We start from the raw sequence: 21,270 nt of genomic DNA on the forward strand, positions 1-21,270 counted from the left end.
GCACTCATGCTCTGCTGCCCTCCCCCCCACCTGGGGTGCGCTCGGGCTCTGCTGCCTCCCTCCTCGGGCATGCTTGGGCTCGCTGCCCCCATGTGCTGCTGCTCTCTCTCCCCTGGGCCCCTCTCCAGCCTGCTGGGGAAGTGGCAGAGTTTGATTTGGCGGGGACTGGGTTTCTACACCCTCCCCTCCACCGCCCTGCCAGTGGGAAGCATGACCTAGTGCTGCAGCTGCACTGGTTTCCCCACTGCATGGGCGGGGGGGAGGGGAGAGAGACTGAGCTCCCTCCCTTCCCCCCCCCCCCCCCAGGAACAAGAGCATGCTGCCTAGAGGCTTTCCCTGCTGCAGCAGGGAGCCAAGCCAGGTAAGCGTCCCCCCTCTTGCCCAAACCCCATACCCATATCCCCCTCACTCCCCTCCCCCCCCACCAAGAGCCCGCATTCCCAGCTGGCTCTGGAACCCTGCCCCAAGTCTCCTCTTGAACTCTCCCTTCTGGCCAGGCACCCTGCCCCAAGACCCCTCTTGTACCCTCCCTCTTGGCCTGACACCCTGCCCCAAGTCCCCCTCTTGGCCAGACAACTCTGCCCCAAGCTTTCTCCTGTACTCTTCTTCCTGGCCAGCACATTGCAGATCATCTTTGTGATTTATACACAAACATCATGAAGTATTTTCCTACCATAAATGACAACAATAACTGGATTTGAAATCCATTAAGTATAACAGGAAAGCCAGTCAGTTTTTCTATGCAAGATTATGAAAACCTAATCGAAATCACTTCAGATGGGCAATTAATACAAAAATTTAAAGACGTTTCTCTGATTCCATTTTGGGGTGGCTTATGTCAAGAATATTCAGCTTTATCAAGACGTGCAATTCGTCAACTGCTAACCTTCACCAGTACATACTTGTGTGAAACTGGGTTCTCGAATTATGCAACAACAAAAACAAAATACAGAAATTGACCGAATGCAGCGCCAGATATACAAATCCAACTTTTTAGTATTAAACAAAATATTAAAAAAATTTGCCAAGAAAAGAAGAAAAACCACTCTTCACATTGAAAACTGCCAATAGAATTCATATTAGTTTTTGAGCTTTATTTTTTGTACTCATTAAATGTGATTCTTTTTAAAAAATATGTACAACTAAACTAAATGTTGACCTCATGACCTTTTTTAGCATTTGTTCATTATTATTATCCTTACTTATTGGGGGGGGAGAGAGGAGAAGGTGTCATGGCACTCAGGTCTGGCTTTTTTTTTTTCCTCAAGACATTTTCCCGTAGGGGTTCCTCGAAATTCTTCCGAGTTTAAAAGGGTTCCGTGGCCAAATAAAATTGGGAAACACGGCTTTAAACCAACTTTAAAATGAATTCTTATATTAGTGTAAAAATTCTATTCCTCCTTCATCTTGTGGTGCAACAGTTGAGCAGCACAATTCATATTTGATTCTGTTTAATTTAGGGCTGTGCCTCAGAAGCAAAGGAAAACACTGTCTCACCTCTCACCAATAAAGAGGCACTTTTTTTGTTCACATACAAACAGCACCCAGGGCCTTAGTTGTACCTGGTTGTACTGCGAACTTTCACAATAGGTTTATACAGCTCTGGGATTTTCCTCTCAATCATCGGCCTAAGGTTCTCCTTCAGCTTGTTATAGTTCTTTTTGAGCTCCAGCTGGTACTCCCGCTGATCTGCAGTAATAAGGCGCTTGTTTTTCTCCACGGCTTCACCACATCTGTTCTCAAAGTAAAGATTTAAAAACACATTGGTTAATTCTGACAAACACTTTAAAATTGTATGACAGTGAGTGTGTGTTAGTAAAGCAAGATTTCGGATGTTCAGATTATGTGCTGCCAGACCCATTGCAGTCCATTCATCAGGTATTAAAACTACACGAGGGAAATGAGCACATTTCAATAACCTCTGTGACACAGCATTACATTTGTGGAGTAAATGGATGCAGCTCCATTGAAAGTCGGTGAAGTTTGCACCTTCCTGCATCAGGTATGAATGTGGCTAGTACATGTCCCTCAAAAGCCTCTCTGTTGCCTCAATGTGGATGCATATGTGAGTAGATGGTTATGCATGGGACTATGAGAGCATGCAGAAGAAGATCTGCATGAATAAAGAGCAGTATACTCTCAGAGCAAGGGTGCACATCTGCAAATGTGCCTGCCACGCAGGAGTGGTTGAAAGCTTTGTCACGGAGCAGTTTCTGCAGAAAAAGCTGAGTCAACAAAACTGAGACAAGAATAGGAATCTATCAATTTAAACAAAAGTTAACAGAAATTATCGAAGTACTTCATTTCACATTTCTAAAACATAAAAGTTCTTTGGAATATCAAGGAGATATTTTTTACCCACTGCCTCTTCTTGTTCCTCCCCTTCCACTCCCATTCGCCCCCCCCCCCACCAGCTCCCATTCTCCTCTATTTATTTTGGTCCTGGACATCCAACACTTTGGTCATCTGAAGTGGGCTGTGCCCACGAAAGCTCATGACACCATCTACATGTTTTGTTAGTCTATAAAGTGCTACCCAACTATTTGTTGGTTTTTTATATACAGTGTGAAAATCTAGCTCCTGATGTTTACTGCATGGATTTGTATTAGTAGTGACAGTAACATAGCTACAGTTCCACACGCTAGCACAACTTATCTTCAATTAGTTTTCCATTCACTCACCTCATGATAAATTCCTTGAAGCATAATCTCAGCTTGTTGTGATGTCTGTAAAGTTTTGGGTCAGCTGGAATTTCTGCCAGGAACACTTGGGCTACCTCTAGTGGTCCCTTATAGGAATAACACAGTATAATATTACTAAGACCAAATTTTCTACATAACCGAAAAGGAAGCACAAAACTGATTTATTTGGTTAGGGTGTGGTTGGGTGGGGTTGTTTTTAACTTCACAGCTGGAGTGACCAAAAAAAAATGTTTATACTGTAGCAGGAAGATGCCCTATTTAAAGGTTTTTCCTGAATGTGTTTGTGTTGCATTAACCCCTGTTTTCTCACCTCCCTTTCTTTAACAATCAATGCTCAGAAGACCAACATATTTCTGTTCTGTTCTACTTTTGTGTATCATCCCCTATTGCCAGTTATTCTACCACAGAAAGAAAATAGATAAAAAGGAACAGGCAGGGACTTCCCTACAAACAAACTGTTTTACATGGAAGATGCCTGGCTATCACAGGGATGGGTGACAATACAAAACTCAAAAGCATGAAAAGTACACTTTGTCCCCAGTACAAAACAGCATGTTCCTATAATGAGTTCAATCTGGTGGAGGTTTGGGTTGAAGAAGGAGGACTAGGGTCTAATTAAGCAGGGGTAATCAATTATTTTTTTGTCAGGATCCAAATTTCTTGGTCAAGGTATAGTAAAAGTCCAGACTCCAGAGAAAACATTACAAAAATTATTACATGATGATGATAATAAGTAAATAAAAAGATCGTGCTGTTTGTTCAAAGCATTGGGTAGTCCGGATTTGGCACACAGTCCACCTATTGACTACCCCTGGATTTGGGGAACTAAGCTCTGCAGAGGTATGTTTAGGGCCTTACTTTTTCCTTCTTATTTTGTCTTCGCAGTGTTCAGTTTTTGTTAAAGTGTGTATTGTAATAAACGTCAGTTGGGTGATATGTTGGGGAGGGGAGGGGAGATAAATGCTTTCTTACATGCTAAGAGTTCTGGAATTCTGGTGACCCCACAGAAGATAGATTTAGTCATTGAGAAGTCCCTTAAATGACTAAAGTTGTTGGGATGGTTAGTACTCCTGTGAAAGATGAGTCAACTCAGTATGAGTAACTGCATAGAGCTTCAAATGCATATCCATGTTTTAGCCATGGTCTCTGAATCCATTGCAACCTCAAAATTGGGCAGTAAATGTAATGGGAACAGGCGGGTGTGAGAAATTCAATTCTTTTTGCTTCAAACTGGGATAAAAAAAACCAGCAGAGTGGACTGTCTCTTAATATTTTAGCATTTCTGTTTTAGGTCAAAACGAGGAAATGCAGAGATTTACAAAAATAAACCTGGGAGAATAAAAAATTATCCTGATTTTTTTTTCAATGGGTAGCCGAGTTAGTCTGTACCTGGAAAAACTTAAAAAAAAAAAAAACAAATAGTTTAGTAACACAAAACATGCAGATGATATCATGAGCTTTCAAGGGCACAACCCACTTCATGATACTGTCTACATGTTTTGTTAGTCTTGAAGGTGATGCTAGACTATTAATTGTTTTTTAAGTTTTTCCTGATTTTTCTGAATTTCAGAAACAAAGTGAAGGTTTAGGTTTAGGTTGGTCAACTCTAGAGGCTAGTCAACAAAGATGAGCCACAATGGGCAGAGTTCAAAGGGGAATCTGCAACTAATCAGTCTGATTAAAAGTGCTCTCATCAGTAAAGGACAAAAAGAGGTAGAAAAAAGCACACAAGAGGAGGGGTGGGTGAAGAAGCAAAGCCAAAGGCTGTTCAGAAGATACATTATTTTTGGTGAGTTTGACCTTTACCTGATTTACAGTAGCTCCAACAGAACCCTGTAGCACCATCTGGAGCATTTTGGCATCTGGTGGCTCCTGGTTGGTTGCAACAGCCAGTTCTAGTGTCTTTTTCTGCATGTCTTCAATAGCAACTTCAATTGGGGTTAAAGTGTACTAAAAACATATGGACAGTTGAATTATTATCTGAGTAATAGATGTAGTAGAGCTGATACAGGCATTGCAGTTGTTTTGGGTTGGATCACAGCCAGGATGGCAAACCCAGGAATATCTCTCAAACCATATCTGATCTCTGTAAATTCTGAGTTAAATCCATATACCATTAAAGTCAATGAAAAGACCTCAGTAAGATTTAGCTCCAGTCCTATATCTGCCATAATTTTAGGTTATTGTCTTTCAGGCTAAAACAGTCATTGAGTTTCCTACTTTTACAATGCTGCTTCTATATGGAACTCCCTCCCAACTCTACATCAGGTTTCTGATGGACATGAATGCATAGCTGAAAATTGGACTCTTCTCTCTTTCCTGTCACTCTGCTGTTATCCTTGCTGTTGGGATGCTAGGTGGAACACATGTCTCCCCAATAGTGTTCCCAGCAAGCTATGTGTGTGTGTGGCCACTCAGGAGAGATTCAAATGCTGCCCCGCTGATGAGCAGAGCACTCAGAGCTAGGTATGAGGAGAGGTTAAAGCAACTGGGACTTTTCAGTTTAGAAAACAGGAGACTGAGGGGGGATATGATAGAGGTCTATAAAATCATGAGTGGTGTGGAGAGGGCGGATAAAGAAAAGTTATTTATTAGTTCCCTAAATAGAAGAACTAGAGGACACCAAATGAAATTAATGGGGAGCAGGTTTAAAACTAATAAAAGAAAGTTCTTCTTCACACAGCGTATAGTCAACCTGTGGAACTCCTTGCCAGAGGAGGCTGTGAAGGCTAGGACTATAAGGGTATGTCTACACTACCACCCTAGTTTGAACTAGGGTGGTAATGTAGGCAAGCGGAGTTGCAAATGAAGCCCGGGATTTGAATTTCTGCACTAGCGGACATTTAAAAATGGCGGCGCCCGGCGAGATGCAAATGAAGCCCGGGAAATTCAAATCCCGAGCTTCATTTGCAACTCCGCTTGCCTACATTACCACCCTAGTTCAAACTAGGGTGGTAGTGTAGACATACCCTAATAGAGTTTAAAGAGAAGCTAGGTAATTTCATGAAGGTTAGGTCCATAAAAGGCTATTAGCCAGGGAATAAAATGGTGTCCTTGGCCTCTGTCTGTCAGAGGTTGGAGAAGGATGGCAGGAGACAAATCGCTTGATCATTGTCTTCGGTCCACCCTCTCTGGGGCACCTGGTGCTGGCCACTGTCGGCAGACAGGATACTGGGCTAGATGGACCTTTGGTCTGACCCAGTACGGACGTTCTTATGTAGGTTTTGTGTTTCTATCCGTGGTGCACATTCACACATGCCTTGCTGTACATAAAAAATTATTCTGCACATGGATGGATTCCTACAGAAGCCAGCAGGAACGTACATTATGCATCCATTAACTTGATCTATGGCATTTCTATAGCACCAGTCCATGTAGAATTTAACATCATCCCTTTCCCAACCGTGCCTTCAAGCCCTGTCTAATGACTGAGCACCATACTCAGATTCACATCTCTGACAAAGACACCATTTACCTCTTCCTTTTGAATGACACCGATTCTGGTTTTGACATAGGGAAAAGCATGCATTGTGGTCAGGATGGTGTTCCTCTTGTACTGCTCGCTCAGATCACCCCGGGGGCGTCCATCCAGGGTGAAAGGGGTGGTGTACATGAAACGCCGGAGATTGAAGTTCTTTTCAAAGTAGGTCACCCTGTCTTTCATCTCATACTCATCAAAATAGGGCTCCACAAATGTAATTTGTATGTAGGCCTGGAAGAGAGGGAAAGAAGAATCTTTGTTTTAGTGCCAAGACAAATGACTGTGGAATAAATGGAATGCATGAAATATCACATTGCTCAAAGTGAGGTGGCATGCATGAGGAGAACACGCAGGCAGTGCTCTCTCACACAGCAAGATATCTCTGATTCTGAATTAGTTGCAACGACTTCACGTTGTCCAGGACCTACTCAGTATGCTGTATTTCCACTTTTCTTTCCCCCATTTTACATCTGTACCGCTCCCTTAAAGTAATTTGTTACTGACTTCGTTTAAGTCAGCAGGGTTTCACAAGTGTATATACAGTGCTTAAGTCTTGCCTCACTGAAGTTGGAATGGTATGAGAGGAGAATTTGGTCCACTAGGTGTTTAACCATTTGATTGAAACTTAGCGAAGAAAATTAACATGTTGGCCTCTAAGCAGTAACTGTGTTTTTTCCAACTAAGACTGCCCATGGATTGACTTTATTTTAGAGTGTGGGAGGAGAGAGAAGTACTAAAGAAACCGACATTGAGAACAGACAACACAAGTCTTATTTTTCGCTTGTGTACCTTTTTTGCTGACATCAGCTCAATATAAACTAAGCAAACCAAGCATAGGAGAAAAGGGGAAAAAAGAAAAATGTAAAAAAAAATTAAAGGAGGGAGGGATAGGGAAAGTGATAAGGATTGCCTATCATCCTCATAGACTTATTCCAAACTCGCTGCAGATTCAATACCAGGTGAACTCCAGTGTCTTCATCTTCATAGTGCCAAACAGAAAAGTATCTGGCTGTCTCACTCCAAGCTCAAGTCTTATCTGTGTGTCTTATGTATTTATATGGTACATCACTCTAGCATCTGACCACCTAGCAGTCTTTAATCTATTTATCAATACAACACTCCTATGCAATACAGAAATAGTACCATCCCCATTGTACAAACAGCGACTTGATAGACACCATGAGGCTAAGTGACTTGCCCAGAGTCACACAGGAAATCTGTGTCACAGCAGGGCTTTGGAAATCTGGGTTTGAATCCCTAAGTGAGTGCCCGAGCCATTGGAGCATCCTTCTTCTCCTCAGGTGACAACTGCCTCCCCGGTTTGTTTTATAATGATAGCCCTGAACATCACACACACACTTTTTGATAGCTGTGCTAATACCATTCCTACCTTATTGGGATCCAGTTTTCCTCTGTCTACAGGAGCGGAGTCTTTAATCACCTGCACAGCATCCTCCCCAAAACACTGGCCATAAAACCCCTGGAAAGGAAAAATAATTATTCAAAGGCGATTTTACCTCTCTATAATGGAATGCAAATAATCTGTGCTGCTCTGATTAACAAAGAGTTGTGATAAGTTCTGGATTGATTGAATGGAATAAATACACTATCCTGAGGGTTAAAGTCTACAGAGGCCCTGACACCTTAATGAAGATTCAGCAGTGAATTGTCAGGTAATAGGCAGAGTGCCATTAAAGGAGGCAAAAAAAGTGAAAAATCTGTCATTGATGACCCAAGCAAAAGTTCAAAAGGATGCAAAACAAAACTTGTATCCCCTCAGGTTAACTCGATAAATTCCTTATACAGGGAGGGACATCAACAACCTCAGGACATAGGACTGCAGGTATTAAAAATTCTGACATTCTTCCTTCTGTAGAAGTGGTAGTAATCCAAAGTATCAGACTGATTGAATGATCTGAAAAATCAACTTGACTGATGTTTGTACATCACCACCATCTATAGCTTCTGTGCTGTGACTTCTTTATTCACCCAGCTGCTGTCTTAGAAAACATAACACAAAGCAGGAAATTACAGAACTATGATTTCTTTACCTCTAGTCTGTGAGAAATCTCAGGAAGTTTAGTAATTGCAGGCTCTTTATAAACAAACTCCAGTTCATCTAGGTCCCCGAATTTGGATCCATAGAAACCAACACGGAAGTAAGTTCCAAACATTCGCTTTTGACCCTGATTGATAAAAGAAGGGGAAAAAATACTCAATTAGCTTTTCCCCCTTAAATATAATCCAATTTTGATGCCTTATTCATCTGATTTATACCTGAGGTACTCCTCTGACCTTAAGCGTGTCCAGATTTCAGAGCAACAGGGTTAACATAGCACCATTCAGTTGCCTATTTAGTGTATTTATGAAAAAAAACCTATAAATTTGTCTCAAAGTTTAGGCTTTGCATGAACTCACTTTTGCAAATCTAAAACCACAGAAATTTAAAAAAAATCAGTGGAAGAATTTTAAACACACACATTATTCAACCTTCAAGTCTTTGCAACTCACAAAACTTTGAAAAGTAATAGAGAGTTAGCTGTGGTAGTCTGATCTTGGTAAAACAAAAGGAAAAATAATTATGTAGCACTTAAACTATCTTGTTAGACTTTAATTAGGTGATGAGCTTTCGTGGGGCAGACCCACTTCTTCAGATCATATTCTGGGGTCTGCCCCACGAAAGCTCATCACCCAATAAACTATCTTGTTAGTCTTTAAAGTGCTACATATTTTTTTCCTTTTGTTTTCACAAGACTTTGTAATGCTGTAAAATCCACGAGAACTTAAAAGTGACTAGAAATGAAACTGACTAATCTATTTTCATTGTCCAAACTAAGAGAAATATAGAAACAGCATGAATAGTGAAAAGTAGATTAGGTTTTACAATTCTTATGTTTTTGTAATATAAGGTACTAGTAAAAACGTCAAGAAAATTGTTTTTTCTTTTTGAATGTGTGGCCAAATGTAATCTTCCCTGCTTTCACATGGTCTAAATTTAACCTGTGATTTTTTTTAACCCTATGTGTTCCTTTAAAATATTATGAATTTTCTGTTAATCTCTTTTTATAGATGTTGTTTATAATCCTCTCCCATTTCTCCATGTTTCTGAGAGTCATTATATTTTTCTTCAGTATAGATTGTCCTTAACAGGCAAGATCTAATTTACAATAACATGTAGTCCAAAGCAGATGGAAACTCAGGTTAGAGAAAAGAAATGCTCCTGTTTGGCATGTATGGTCTTATCTTCATTATCCATAAACAAACACCGCAGCCCAGCAACACACGACTTGCTCATAGAGAAGCAGCAGCAGCAGGTACCTTATTAATAATGCTGTCAAAGGCTTTTTGAAGCTTGCTGTGAGTAGAAGTAAGCTTCCTGAAGTCTCGATGTGCTTCCAGTATGGGGATGACAATTTTGTAGACCTCGTTCACGGTTTCATACAATCCTCCCTTGTAAGTGGGAATAAAAAAAGGAAAGAAATTGAGTTTTCATACATGATATAAAGAGATTGGATCACTATGGGGATAGAAGGACAAGAGCTATTTTATTAGCTAATTTTTCTGATATGCCTGTTTTAGCTTTTAAAAAAAAGTAAAGTGATTATGGGTCTATGGGTATATAATTATAATACCATGTATTAATATGTATACATGTAATGAATCGGATGGAGTTTAACTACATGAGTCCTCTTAAAGTAAATGTGAATTGTGAGACTAAACTCTAACTGAGAATCCATGAGTAACTCTTAGAATCTGTAGTCTGTGCAGTAATATGAAGATCTTATTTCAAATTTACTCTATCAGGATAATACCCAGAGGGTATTACCCAGATTAATACCTGAGATAATACCCAGAGGACTCAGTTAATTACTTGTGCAAACCAGACTGCAAGCCCCAAGCAGTGATCAGTCTGCCTGAATTTGGGGCATAGCTGCTTGCAATCCCACCCTTTAGAAGTGGGCATGGCCTACCTCTGAGAGTCAGGACCACCTGTCCTGAGCAGACTGTACCAGTGGGGATCCCACAGGAGTCTCCTCTGAATCTTGCCATTCCCCACCATTGCCTTCCCCCCTAAGAGCACAACAACTGAACAGGAGTGAGTCTGATTCAATAGCCAAACTCATCCCTGGCCTAACTTCCATGATCTTCAACGCAGTAGTTATACAGGAATGAATTTGGCCCACCCTCTCTTCACTCACCGTGCTGAAGAGCTCTGCAGCTTGTTCCAGCAGCCCCACTAGACCACTTTCAGAGAAATACCTCCCCGAACATATCCCATCCTCGTCAGGAGACAAAATATCATCTGAGACGGCAGATTCCTCCAGCACGTTGGAGGAAATATTCTGAAATAGATCACAACAGAGACCCAAGGCTTGGAAACCAAAACCCAACAGATTATCTCAGCGACAGACCCTGCAACAGAGATTTTTTACAGACAAGATCATTCACTCAGCACAAATAAAATCACAGAAGGCCAGCTGCTGGATACAAGGCTACAGTCCACCAGGGAGCTTTTATCATGTCATAAGCCTCTTGATCTCTGGTGCTGGGGTTTTGTCACCAGAATCCCAGCTTTTCCTTTCCATTTCAGAATTTTGAAACCAAACCTCCCCACCAGCCCCAAAATTCCCTCTGCAGACAAGAGACTTCCAGGCAACTAAAGGTTTCCATGGTGTAGTGTTCACTCTCACTCTAACAACTCTTCCCCCTTTGTCAGCTGAGCATCATTGACGACTCCACAAATCCTTCCGAGATTATATGGTCATATGCTTCATATCCACTCAAAGCTGAACTATTCTGGGGTATTCTGGTTTTGACTCCACTTACGCAAGTGTGAGAGAGTGCAATGCAGCGGATGTTGCTTTCAAAACCGTAACAGCTGAATTCTTTTTTACTTGCACACACTTGACTTCTCAATCTCAGTACTTCTTCATGGTATTTTACTGAAGGTACAGGTTGAACCCCTCTAATACAACACTCTATGGTCTGGCAACATCCATGGTCAGCATGATTTTAGTTAGCCAGATGTCCACTTATTATGGGCATGACCAAGTTTCCCACGGTCCCACAAAGTTTGTTTACAGCCACCAGTCCTGGCTCTCAGTGTTCTGTGCTGTTATTTAGCTTTAATTTACTCCTAAATTTACCCTAACATCCCAGTAAGCAGTGGAAGTGTGGGTAATGTTGTTAGACAATATTGACCTCACGTGGTTCTGTAAATTCTCTTGTCCCAAGGGTGCTGGACTAGAAAGATTCAACCTGTAATATATTAGGGTATGTCTACACTACCCCGCTAGTTCGAACTAGCGGGGTAATGTAGGCATACCGCACTTGCAAATGAATCCCGGGATTTGAATTTCCTGGGCTTCATTTGCATAAGCGGGGAGCCGCCATTTTTAAAACCCCGCTGGTTCGAACCCCGTGCAGCGCGGCTACACGGGGCACGAACTAGGTAGTTTGAACTAGGCTTCCTAGTTCGAACTACCGTTACTCCTCGTGAAATGAGGAGTAACAGTAGTTCGAACTAGGAAGCCTAGTTCGAACTACCTAGTTCGTGCCCCGTGTAGCCGCGCTGCACGGGGTTCGAACCAGCGGGGTTTTAAAAATGGCGGCTCCTCGCTTATGCAAATGAAGCCCGGGAAATTCAAATCCCGGGATTCATTTGCAAGTGCGGTATGCCTACATTACCCTCCTAGTTCGAACTAGGAGGGTAGTGTAGACATACCCTTAGAGCCTGAGCCTGAAAGTAAGTTTCCCATTGAAGTTAATGGAAAATGTACTGAATAAAGCCAGCAGGATCAGGCATTTAATTTTTTTTAGACCACTTAGTAAAGTCCAGAAAATGCTTTGGCACCCATTTGAATGAAAAGCAACATATCAATGCAAAATCAGCATCACATTAGCATTTTACAATTATATGTAATGAAGACATGTAAACATAAATGAAAAGTAATAGAGAGGTAGCCGTGTTAGTTTTTCCTTTTGTTTTAGTAAGATCAGACTATGTAGCACTTTAAGGACTAACAAGATGGTTTAATAGGTGATGAGCTTTCGTGAGCCAGACCCAATATGATCTGAGGAAGTGGGTCTGGCTCACTAAAGCTCATCACCTATTAAGCCATCTTGCTAGTCCTTAGAGTGCTACATAGTTTTTTCTTTTATATAAACATAAAAACACCCCAGCATTGGTAGCTTTCTATAGCTGCAATAATGTATAGCCTCTGAATTGTTTTTAATTGAAAAAAAAATAAAGGTAAACTGAGATCCTGAAGTCCCACTTGTTAACAGAAAGCGGCATCTGAGCTGTTTCTGCTGAGGAAAAATGCCAGCTAGCTGGCAACATGAGCTTGGAAATGCCTTTTTCTAAAATGGCAGAGACCAAGTGCTACTACTTTTGATCCGATGTAAAGTTCTGATAGCTCACATCAGTCACAGCATGGGGATACTCATCTTCATTGCAGCTTTATGGGCATGTTTTCATGGAGTCTGGGCCAAGAAGGGACGGTTATAATAATCTCTGCTGTGATCATTTTTCCTTCTCTGTGGTTGAAATTCACTCTGTGCAGAGCACCCATAGAAGGCCTGTGCGTAACTTTAGTCTCACTTAAACCCTTAATGGACAGTCCAAAACCAGAGGAGCTGAATTGTGACATTAGTGACACACAGAGCTTGTGCTTTCCCTAGTACACAGCAGAACTTCACTTTTATTTTTCACATTAAACACTCATCAGTGCTAGAATTTGTTCCATTCTTGTACACATTTATTTAAACTCCCCGAATTAAAAAATAATGGGAATATGGAAGATATGGATAAACTTTTTTTTTCAGTATTGTACTTTGCACTTCATTATTAGTGTATTTATATTAGGGTATCCCTTAGAGATCTCAGTCTAGGTTCAGGGCCCTACCATGCTAGCCACACAAAGCAAAATGCCAATCCCTAAACTACACATCTTACAATTTAGCTAACAAATGTGTTGCACTTTTCATTCCAGTATCCCAATGTGCTTTCACAGGCTTAGTTCTTGGAGTTCTACTGTCCTTTATGAGCATTTTCATGGGGAATTTAAGAGACTTCAGAGCAGGGATTTATTAGGAAGGGGGAACCAAGGAAATTGCAGCTATCAAATTCTCTGTTTGTTGGCTCTAAATATTTTCCCGCAGCCCCCCCTTGTTAGCAAGGAACTGTCATTTCTGAGCACCTCTTCTATACATTTCTAATGTTTGTGCTGTCTTTTGAGAAATGGTAAGAGAAACAGGCTTTAGAGCTTACACAGCACTCTTCTTTATGTCTGTGTAAGCTTGAAAGCTGGTCCCTCTCGCCAACAGAAATTGGTCCAATAAAAGATATTACCTCTCTAATATCCCGGGGCCAACAAGGCTACAACAGCACTTCATACAACAAATACATGACTGAGTGAGGGTAAGATAATCCTGATATTTTAGCAGTCAGGCAACACTTTGGGTAGCTGTATCCAGGGCCACACACATATCAAGTGACAGAATTTCAAAGCTACTGAACTTATACCATCCTAACAGTAATTTATTTAATCCTTCCCCCCCCCTTCTGGACATTTAATGAAGCTTACAGAGCAACAGGAAAGTTTCAGCTCTGAATAATCTACAATCTTTTTGAGCCACATATACTTAGCTTTCCTTAAGGAAAGCTAAAAATTCCTAAATAGCACAAACGCAAGGGGCTCGAGTCTCATTTATGCTACATCCTGGTTCAGGAAATATAAAGTGGTCTTAAAGTAGGTGTAAATATAATAGGGTACATCTAGACAGTAGAGCTATTTCAGTATCCCCATGTCTTTTAAACATGCCCATTATTTCAAAATATTTTGAAATAACGGGTGTGCTATTTTGGCATCCCTGTAATCCTTGTTCCATGAGGGCTAAGGGATATGTCAAAATAGCGCATTATTTCAAAATGTTGGTGCCAAATTTCAAAATAAGTTATTTCAAAATACAATCAAAATAAGATATGCAATATGCGCTACGCACATTGTGTATTTTATTTCAAGTTTCGGGTGTAGATGCACCCATATACACTTACTTCAAGTTCCCTTTACTCAGTGTAAAAGAATTTAAATCCAGCACAAGATGACCTTTGCTGAAGGAAATATTTTATGTTCTACAATGCTAATAAGCCATGTATGTGTATTCTTACAATATACTGTTCTGTCTTGCACAGAATAAAAAATATATGTTATGCTACTGGTTAGTATAAGGAGGCTGGAAATTGGAAGTCAAGACTCTACCAATGACTGTGTGAGGGATTCGGGAAAGGCAGTCAGTGTCTCTATACCTCAGTTTACCCATCTGTAAAATTGGAATAATCCTACTGCTGACCTAACATATTATTTATATACTAATATTTTACATTTTATAGCACCAGCCATCCAGCTCAAAGTACACCGTAAACATTGCTTAGATTGTAAGAGTCTTTTTTGCTTTTGTGTTTGCACAACATCCAGCACAGCGGGGTGCTGCTCCGTGGCTGGGGTCCAGTAATACTATAATGCAGCTGAGCTGACAACTATTTTCCTCTTTCTCATTTTATAGACAAGGAAACGAAAGTGGGCAACTTACCCAAAATCACATAATATGTCTGAGTTCAGGCTCTGAATGAAACCCAGATGGTCTCACTAATCTTGTGCTTTAGCCACAAGATCACCCCCCCTTCCACTCTCAGCCTTACCTCAGAGGTACTGCAAGGCTTACATAATGCTTCTGTGTCACTAAGGATTTTCTGGAACCTTAAGCAAGAATATTTATTTCATGATCTCTCTACCACAGAACACTATAGCTCAACTGTCCTTTTTCTAGACATGCATCTTGATGAGAAGAGCAGATCCACTTGGGATGCTTCTAGGCACTATTTGATGTGATAAGATCAATGGATTGTAGCTGGGTAAATGACACAAGATTTCATACCAAATTACTGTGGTTTATACAGGTATTCCAGGATGGGGATAAGGGATCAACTTTCCAAGACAACTGTAGAAAATGACTGATGCTTTTGAGTCGGGGTCTCTCCTACAGGTGCCTAGAATACTTCGGTAGATAATACATATAAATGAATGCTCATTACATGTTTTGAAAAGCCACACATTGGTGAGAGGTTAGCCTTTTATGTTTAGAATGTTTCCTGTGCATCTGATTCAATTAATAGGCACAAGTTAGGTGATAACATATCTAATTTCTGGAACATTTTTGGATATTTTAGAATGAAAGCTAATATTATTACTGAATAGGTAGTTCCAATTTTAGGTATATTAAAGGTCTTAGATGTAGTAGTTGTAGCTGAATGACATAGCAGCCACAAAATAGAATATCTACCAGATTTTGAGCTACTTCAGGGGTGGAAGTTGTCTAACAGCGTACAGCAAAATGATGAAAGTTTCAGATAGGAAGTGAAGTGTACTGCTATTCTATCAGTTTAGCAACAGTTGGTCCCAATTCAGTGTTAAACAATAAGGTCTTGGGGAAACAAGTACATTATACAATTGTTATACATTTCCATCTAAATAGCCCAGATGTGGATCTGGTTAATTGGCTCTGATTGGTGCCAGGTGTGTGAAATCTCCCCAATCAGGAGAAGAGTACTCAGACACAGAAAAAAGTTTCCTGTTAGTTTTACCTGAAAGCTGACGCTGCCCACAGGCAGATACTTGTGATCTTCGAGCATGCTCAGGTATTCCGCAACCAGAGCGGCAGCATGGACCAGGCACATGGCTGCCTCGGTGTAGCACTTCTTCTTGGCATGTTTCTCTGCCATGTTCTGGAGCCAAGTCAGCCTCAAGTCAGGCGATGTCTGATACCCCTTGGCAATTCTAACGACACAGGATCAAGAAACAAATCTGAATTGGTTTCTTTTCTTTCTTTAAAAATGTACCTCTCCAGCTTCATAACTGCTGACAATGTGCATACTGAACCACGAATGAAACTGAAAATCAGTCTCTTAAAATCTGTAGAAAGGTAAATAATTGACTGCTGCACTTAGTATGTTATAGCACTAGGAATGGCTCTTTTTATCTGAACATGGTACCTGGAGAACTTGTCAGTAAATAGTACTTGGGGATACTTCTCAAAATTCTACAGGCCCTTTGTATTTGCTTCATTTCATTTGATTCAATAGCAGCACGAGAAGGTTTCACCTGTACATGAGATCCATGAGCATCTCTGGATCTTCCTGAAATTCCCTCATTTTCACTGTGTCTGACAATATATTGTTCAGATTACGTAGCAGCTCCTTCACCTGGAGATACACACAAACAACACGTGTTACGGGGTTTGATTAAAAGTTCAGTGTGAACATAAGCAGATGTATTGTTTAATCTATGAACTGTTGATCCAAATGTCATAATGCAGGATACTCATGGTGCAGACTTTACAAATCATATTCATTCAGCAAGCAACTAACAGATCAATTACATGGCAAGAGAGACTCACAAACAAAATAGCTTTTTCAAATCAAGTCCAGGCCTTTTTTTTTTTACCATGACCTCTATTATATTTATCCCTAAATGTTGTCCAACTTGTGGTGCAGAAAAACTATTGTTAAGCAAATGTTTTTGCAGTTCTTAGCACCAGATGGTTCATTATCTTAAGAGTGATAGTAAGACATGATTGTTTCTAGGAATGCAGTCACTTCCTGATGAACTGAAAAGAGTGAAAAAATGTAAATAAGGTTTCCATATATAACTGTTCTGATAATGTGGAAAATGACAAGTTTGTATTTCTCAGGATGGTTATGAAATCATCATGATTTGTAAAGTGGGATGCACAAAAGGGAAAATTTGATTAGCCAAAATGTGAGCCAAACTGAGTGAAACAAGGGTAACTTGAATAATGTGTACAGATGTGGTTTCCTCACCCCAAAAAAGACACTTTGGCCTTGGAAAGGGTTCAGAAAAGGGCAACTAAAATGATTAGGGGTTTGGAAAGGGTCCCATATGAAGAGAGACTAAAGTGACTGGGACTTTTCAGTTTAGAAAAGAGGAGACTGAGGGGGGATATGATAGAGGTATATAAAATTATGAGAGGTGTGGAGAGGATGAATAAAGAAGTTATTTATTAGTTCCCATAATAGAAGAACTAGAGGACACCAGATGAAATTAATGGGTAGCAGGTTTAAAACTAATAAAAGAAAGTTCTTCTTCACACAGCACATAGTCAACCTGTGGAACTTCTTGCCAGAGGAGGCTATGAAGGCTAGGACTATAACAGAGTTTAAAGAGAAACTAGATAGCCTTTTATGGACCTAACCTCCATGAAATTATTAGCCAGGGGATAGAAATGGTGTCCCTGGCCTCTGTTTGTCAAAGGCTGGAGATGTATGGCACGAGACAAATCTCTTGTTCATTGTCTTCGGTCCACCCCCTCTGGGGCACCTGGTGCTGGCCACTGTTGGCAGACAGTCTACTGGGCTGGATGGACCTTTGGTCTGACCCAGTATGGCCATTCTTATGTTCTTATGTAACTAAAGTGATCATAAATAATTAGAGCTGCTATCTGTACACATTATTTTTAAATTATGTGTTCCTTTTACATAGGAACTGTTTGGGTAGTTGGAATCACTTAGCTTTCAGTTTCGGAACTCACAACCACACGAAGAAGTGTAAACATTCTAATTGCATATCTTCTCCTAGGCTACTGCCTTATAATAAGGCTTATGCCATCTTTCACTGAGGGGTTTTTGGGGAAAGAAGGAAAGTTATGGTTTCAGATTGGCAGAACTATGGTAATGACCAAGGCTCGACCCATGGCGAGTAGATATCAGTCGGTCGCTCCGTTTACCAGCGGCGCAATGCGGGTCTGGCGCATGCACAGTGAGGAGCTGGCGAGTGGATTTCACCGCGGTTTGTCAAGCCCTGGTAATGACACAAATAACAGTCTCCAATACTGTACATGGGTATAACTTCTACTGGATTTAAGGGGAGTCATATACCCATAGCTCAGAGAAGAATCTGGCCTACAATAAGTGCTAATTGAATCACTCTTAAGGTTGCCCCATGGAATTACGTTCAGCTTCTGTCCCAGATATCCTAGAGACTCTCAGGATTGTTCTGATTTCAAAGGTGTGGCGTTGCATTAAATTAGAGATGGGCCCAAGAGGCATTTACACCAACATTTTCAGTTTTTCTGGTTTAGAAGCGTACGGGTATGGGGATCTCGTTCTGGCTCATATCAAGAGGAGAGGTCCTGAAAAAGCATCAGAAGCCACAGAAGCCACAAAAGGCCTAACCTGGGTTGGAAACTGGGTTGGCTGCATGTCCACGTCTTCTTCTGCATACGCCAAGATGGTTCGTAAGGATCTTCTTAGGTACTCCTCATTGAAATCAGATGATTTACCAACCAGAGAGGCCAGGGACATTGTCACCTGCATCTTCACTCTTGAAAAATTCTTTTTAGTGGGGAGGAAAAAGAAAAACAAAAGTCAAAGGCCACCCAAGACCTACCAGGAGTACAGATTCATATGTACAGATTTCCCACAGGCACCATATGTTTTTATTCATTTGTATGCTCTTTATTATTTATTTAAATACAATGGGCCAAGTACACCTGTTTTTGCTATCATTTGGCCCACTACTTTGGATGTGAATACCTGAGGGCTAGACTGTGTCTTAGGTTATGTATCTATGCAGAGTGTAAGGGGAAGTAAGAATGGTTTCTTCAACATCTTTATTAATGACTTGGATGAGGGGATGGATTGCGCCCTCAGCAAGTTTGTAGATGACACTAAGATAGGGGGAGAGGTAAATACCTTATAGGGCAGGGATAGAGTCCAGAGTGACCTAGACAAATTAGAGGATTGGGCCAAAAGAAATCTGATGAGGTTCAACAAGGACAAGTGCAGAGTCCTGCACTTGGGATGGAAGAATCCCAAGCACTGTTACAGGCTGGGGACCGACTAAGTAGCAGTTCAGCAGAAAAGGACTTGGGGATTACGGTGGATGAGAAGCTGGATATGAGTCAACAGTGTGCCTTTGTAGCCAAGAAGGCTGATGACATATTAGGGTGCATTAGGAGGAGCATTTCCAGCAGATCTAGAGAAGTTATTATTCCCCTTTATTTGTCACTGGTGAGGCCACATCTGGAGTATTGCCTCCTACTCTGGGCCCCCCACTATAGAAAGGATGTGGACACATTGGAGAGGGTCCAGCAGCGAGCAACCAAAATGATTAGGGGGCTGGAGCACATGGAGAGGCTGAGGGATTTGGGCTTGTTTAGTCTGCAGAAGCGAAGAGTGAGGGGGGATTTGATAGCAGCCTTCAATCTCCTGAAGGGAGGTTCCAAAGAGGATGGAAAGAGGCTGTGCTCAGCGGTGACAGATCAGAGAACAAGGAGCAATGGTCTCAAGTTACAGTGGGGGAGGTCTAGGTTGGGTATTAGGAAAAGCTATTTCACTAGGAGGATGGTGAAGCACTGGAATGGGTTACCTAGGGAGGTGGTGGAATCTCCATCTATAGAGATTTTTAAGTCCTGGCTAGACTAACCCCAACTAAACCATCCCAGCCAGCGCTTTGTCCTACTTTGGGCAGGGGGCTGGACTCGATGACTCTTGAGGTCTTCCAGCCCTATGATTCCATGAATTTCTTCTGTCACGGCTTTTCATATGCTACCTGGACCTTACATCTAGGGATACAAGTGTATGAGGGTTGTGTGCACCTGCTACGCCCCATTAGAAAAGATGGATAATGAATAGGTGGAGTCTCTTCCCTCAATGAGCCAGCCAGTGCAGCTGAGTTTATGGGAGATGTTGGGGGTGTGAGAATGTCATAATTGCCCCTGATATAGGCCAGCAACAAACAACTATCATTTGCCACCCACAGAGCATGAAGCAAGCAGACTGGGAATTGTGCCTCAGAGGTGTGTCTGGAAAAACTCAGTACCCGCCCTCCTTATATACAAATGTTTTCAATCTATTGCCATTTTTATTATTGGTTTTAAACTCAAATGCAACAGAATGGTGTCAAATACTTTGCTATATCTAATAACTTACACTGATGGAGCTGTAACTGTGTCTCATGAGGAGGTAAAGGGTAGCACAGGCTTGAGTTCGCGTGATGTCTATGCTGCTGCTGCAGTGATGTAGAACTCTTTGACAGAGGTCAGCACACTGTTCCATCTCCTCTTCAAACAGCAAGTCTCCAAACTAAGGGAGATAGAGAAGACACTATCAGGGCATTCGGCATCAAGCATTCAAACATCATGAGATTTAAAGATAACACAGTTTGGTTCCTTTTGATTTGGATTCTGGTGTCTCTGCCTTTCCTCCAGACTGAGGAGGCTAGACATTTACCCTTTAAAAATAAACTAAAGCTACAATTCTCAGATGAGCTCATGGCTCCAGGAGCTTTAAGCAAAACATCAAATATGGCAAGATTTGCAATAAGACTGTCTTAGATAGTATTTCTAGACTTTAACCACATCAACTCAAAGAAGTGAAGAAATATGCCAATAGCGCACTGAGAATATGGAATATTCATTGGATCTTTACACATCCTTCTGGGACACACACCCTAACTCACAGCACCAAATAATTTCACTCTCCTCAAATCCTCCTCCCAACTTTAGAGCTGTGATAGGTTTAGTTTGAGACACACACATTGTTACTGTCTCTGGTAGCCCCACAATAGGCACTGTGAAATGCAAAACTGGTAACATCCCCGTTCTGCAGGGATCACATTCTAAACAGAATATAGATGCATACACATATAGACTACGTCTAGACTGGCATGATTTTCCGGAAATACTTTTAACTGAAAAGTTTTCTGTTAAAAGCATTTTCGGAAAAGAGCATCTAGATTGGCATGGACACTTTTCCGCAAAGCACTTTTTGCGGAAAAGCATCCATGGCCAATCTAGATGCGCTTTTGTGCAAAAAAAGCCCCGATCACCATTTTCGTGATCGGGGCTTTTTTGCACAAAACAAATCTGAGCTGTCTACACTGGCCCTTTTGCGCAAAAGTTTTGCACAAAAGGACTTTTGCCCGAACGGGAGCAGCATTGTATTTCCACAAAAAGCACTGATTTCTTACAGTAGGAAGTCAGTGCTTTTGCGGAAATTCAAGCGGC

The 21,270-nt window shown here is 41.2% G+C and overlaps 1 protein-coding gene across 2 annotated transcripts in view; it reads right to left on the bottom strand.

The window, feature by feature from the left end:
* The window catches only part of DOCK8 (dedicator of cytokinesis 8), a 148,774-nt gene that overhangs the window by 4,267 nt on the left and 123,237 nt on the right, over positions 1-21,270 (bottom strand). For both annotated transcript variants that reach the window (XM_075931670.1, XM_075931671.1), the window contains 12 exons: positions 20,195-20,347; positions 18,437-18,595; positions 16,347-16,447; positions 15,830-16,022; positions 10,383-10,526; positions 9,502-9,633; positions 8,235-8,369; positions 7,574-7,663; positions 6,178-6,414; positions 4,509-4,652; positions 2,682-2,788; positions 1,563-1,733 (listed from right to left, as the gene is read on the bottom strand). In XM_075931670.1, coding sequence (XP_075787785.1) covers positions 1,563-1,733; positions 2,682-2,788; positions 4,509-4,652; positions 6,178-6,414; positions 7,574-7,663; positions 8,235-8,369; positions 9,502-9,633; positions 10,383-10,526; positions 15,830-16,022; positions 16,347-16,447; positions 18,437-18,595; positions 20,195-20,347 — 1,766 coding nt within the window. The remainder of the gene's footprint in view (positions 1-1,562; positions 1,734-2,681; positions 2,789-4,508; positions 4,653-6,177; positions 6,415-7,573; positions 7,664-8,234; positions 8,370-9,501; positions 9,634-10,382; positions 10,527-15,829; positions 16,023-16,346; positions 16,448-18,436; positions 18,596-20,194; positions 20,348-21,270) is intronic.

The sequence above is a fragment of the Pelodiscus sinensis genome, chromosome 6 (genome assembly GCF_049634645.1).
Source record: "Pelodiscus sinensis isolate JC-2024 chromosome 6, ASM4963464v1, whole genome shotgun sequence".
Classification (NCBI taxonomy): domain Eukaryota; kingdom Metazoa; phylum Chordata; order Testudines; family Trionychidae; genus Pelodiscus; species Pelodiscus sinensis.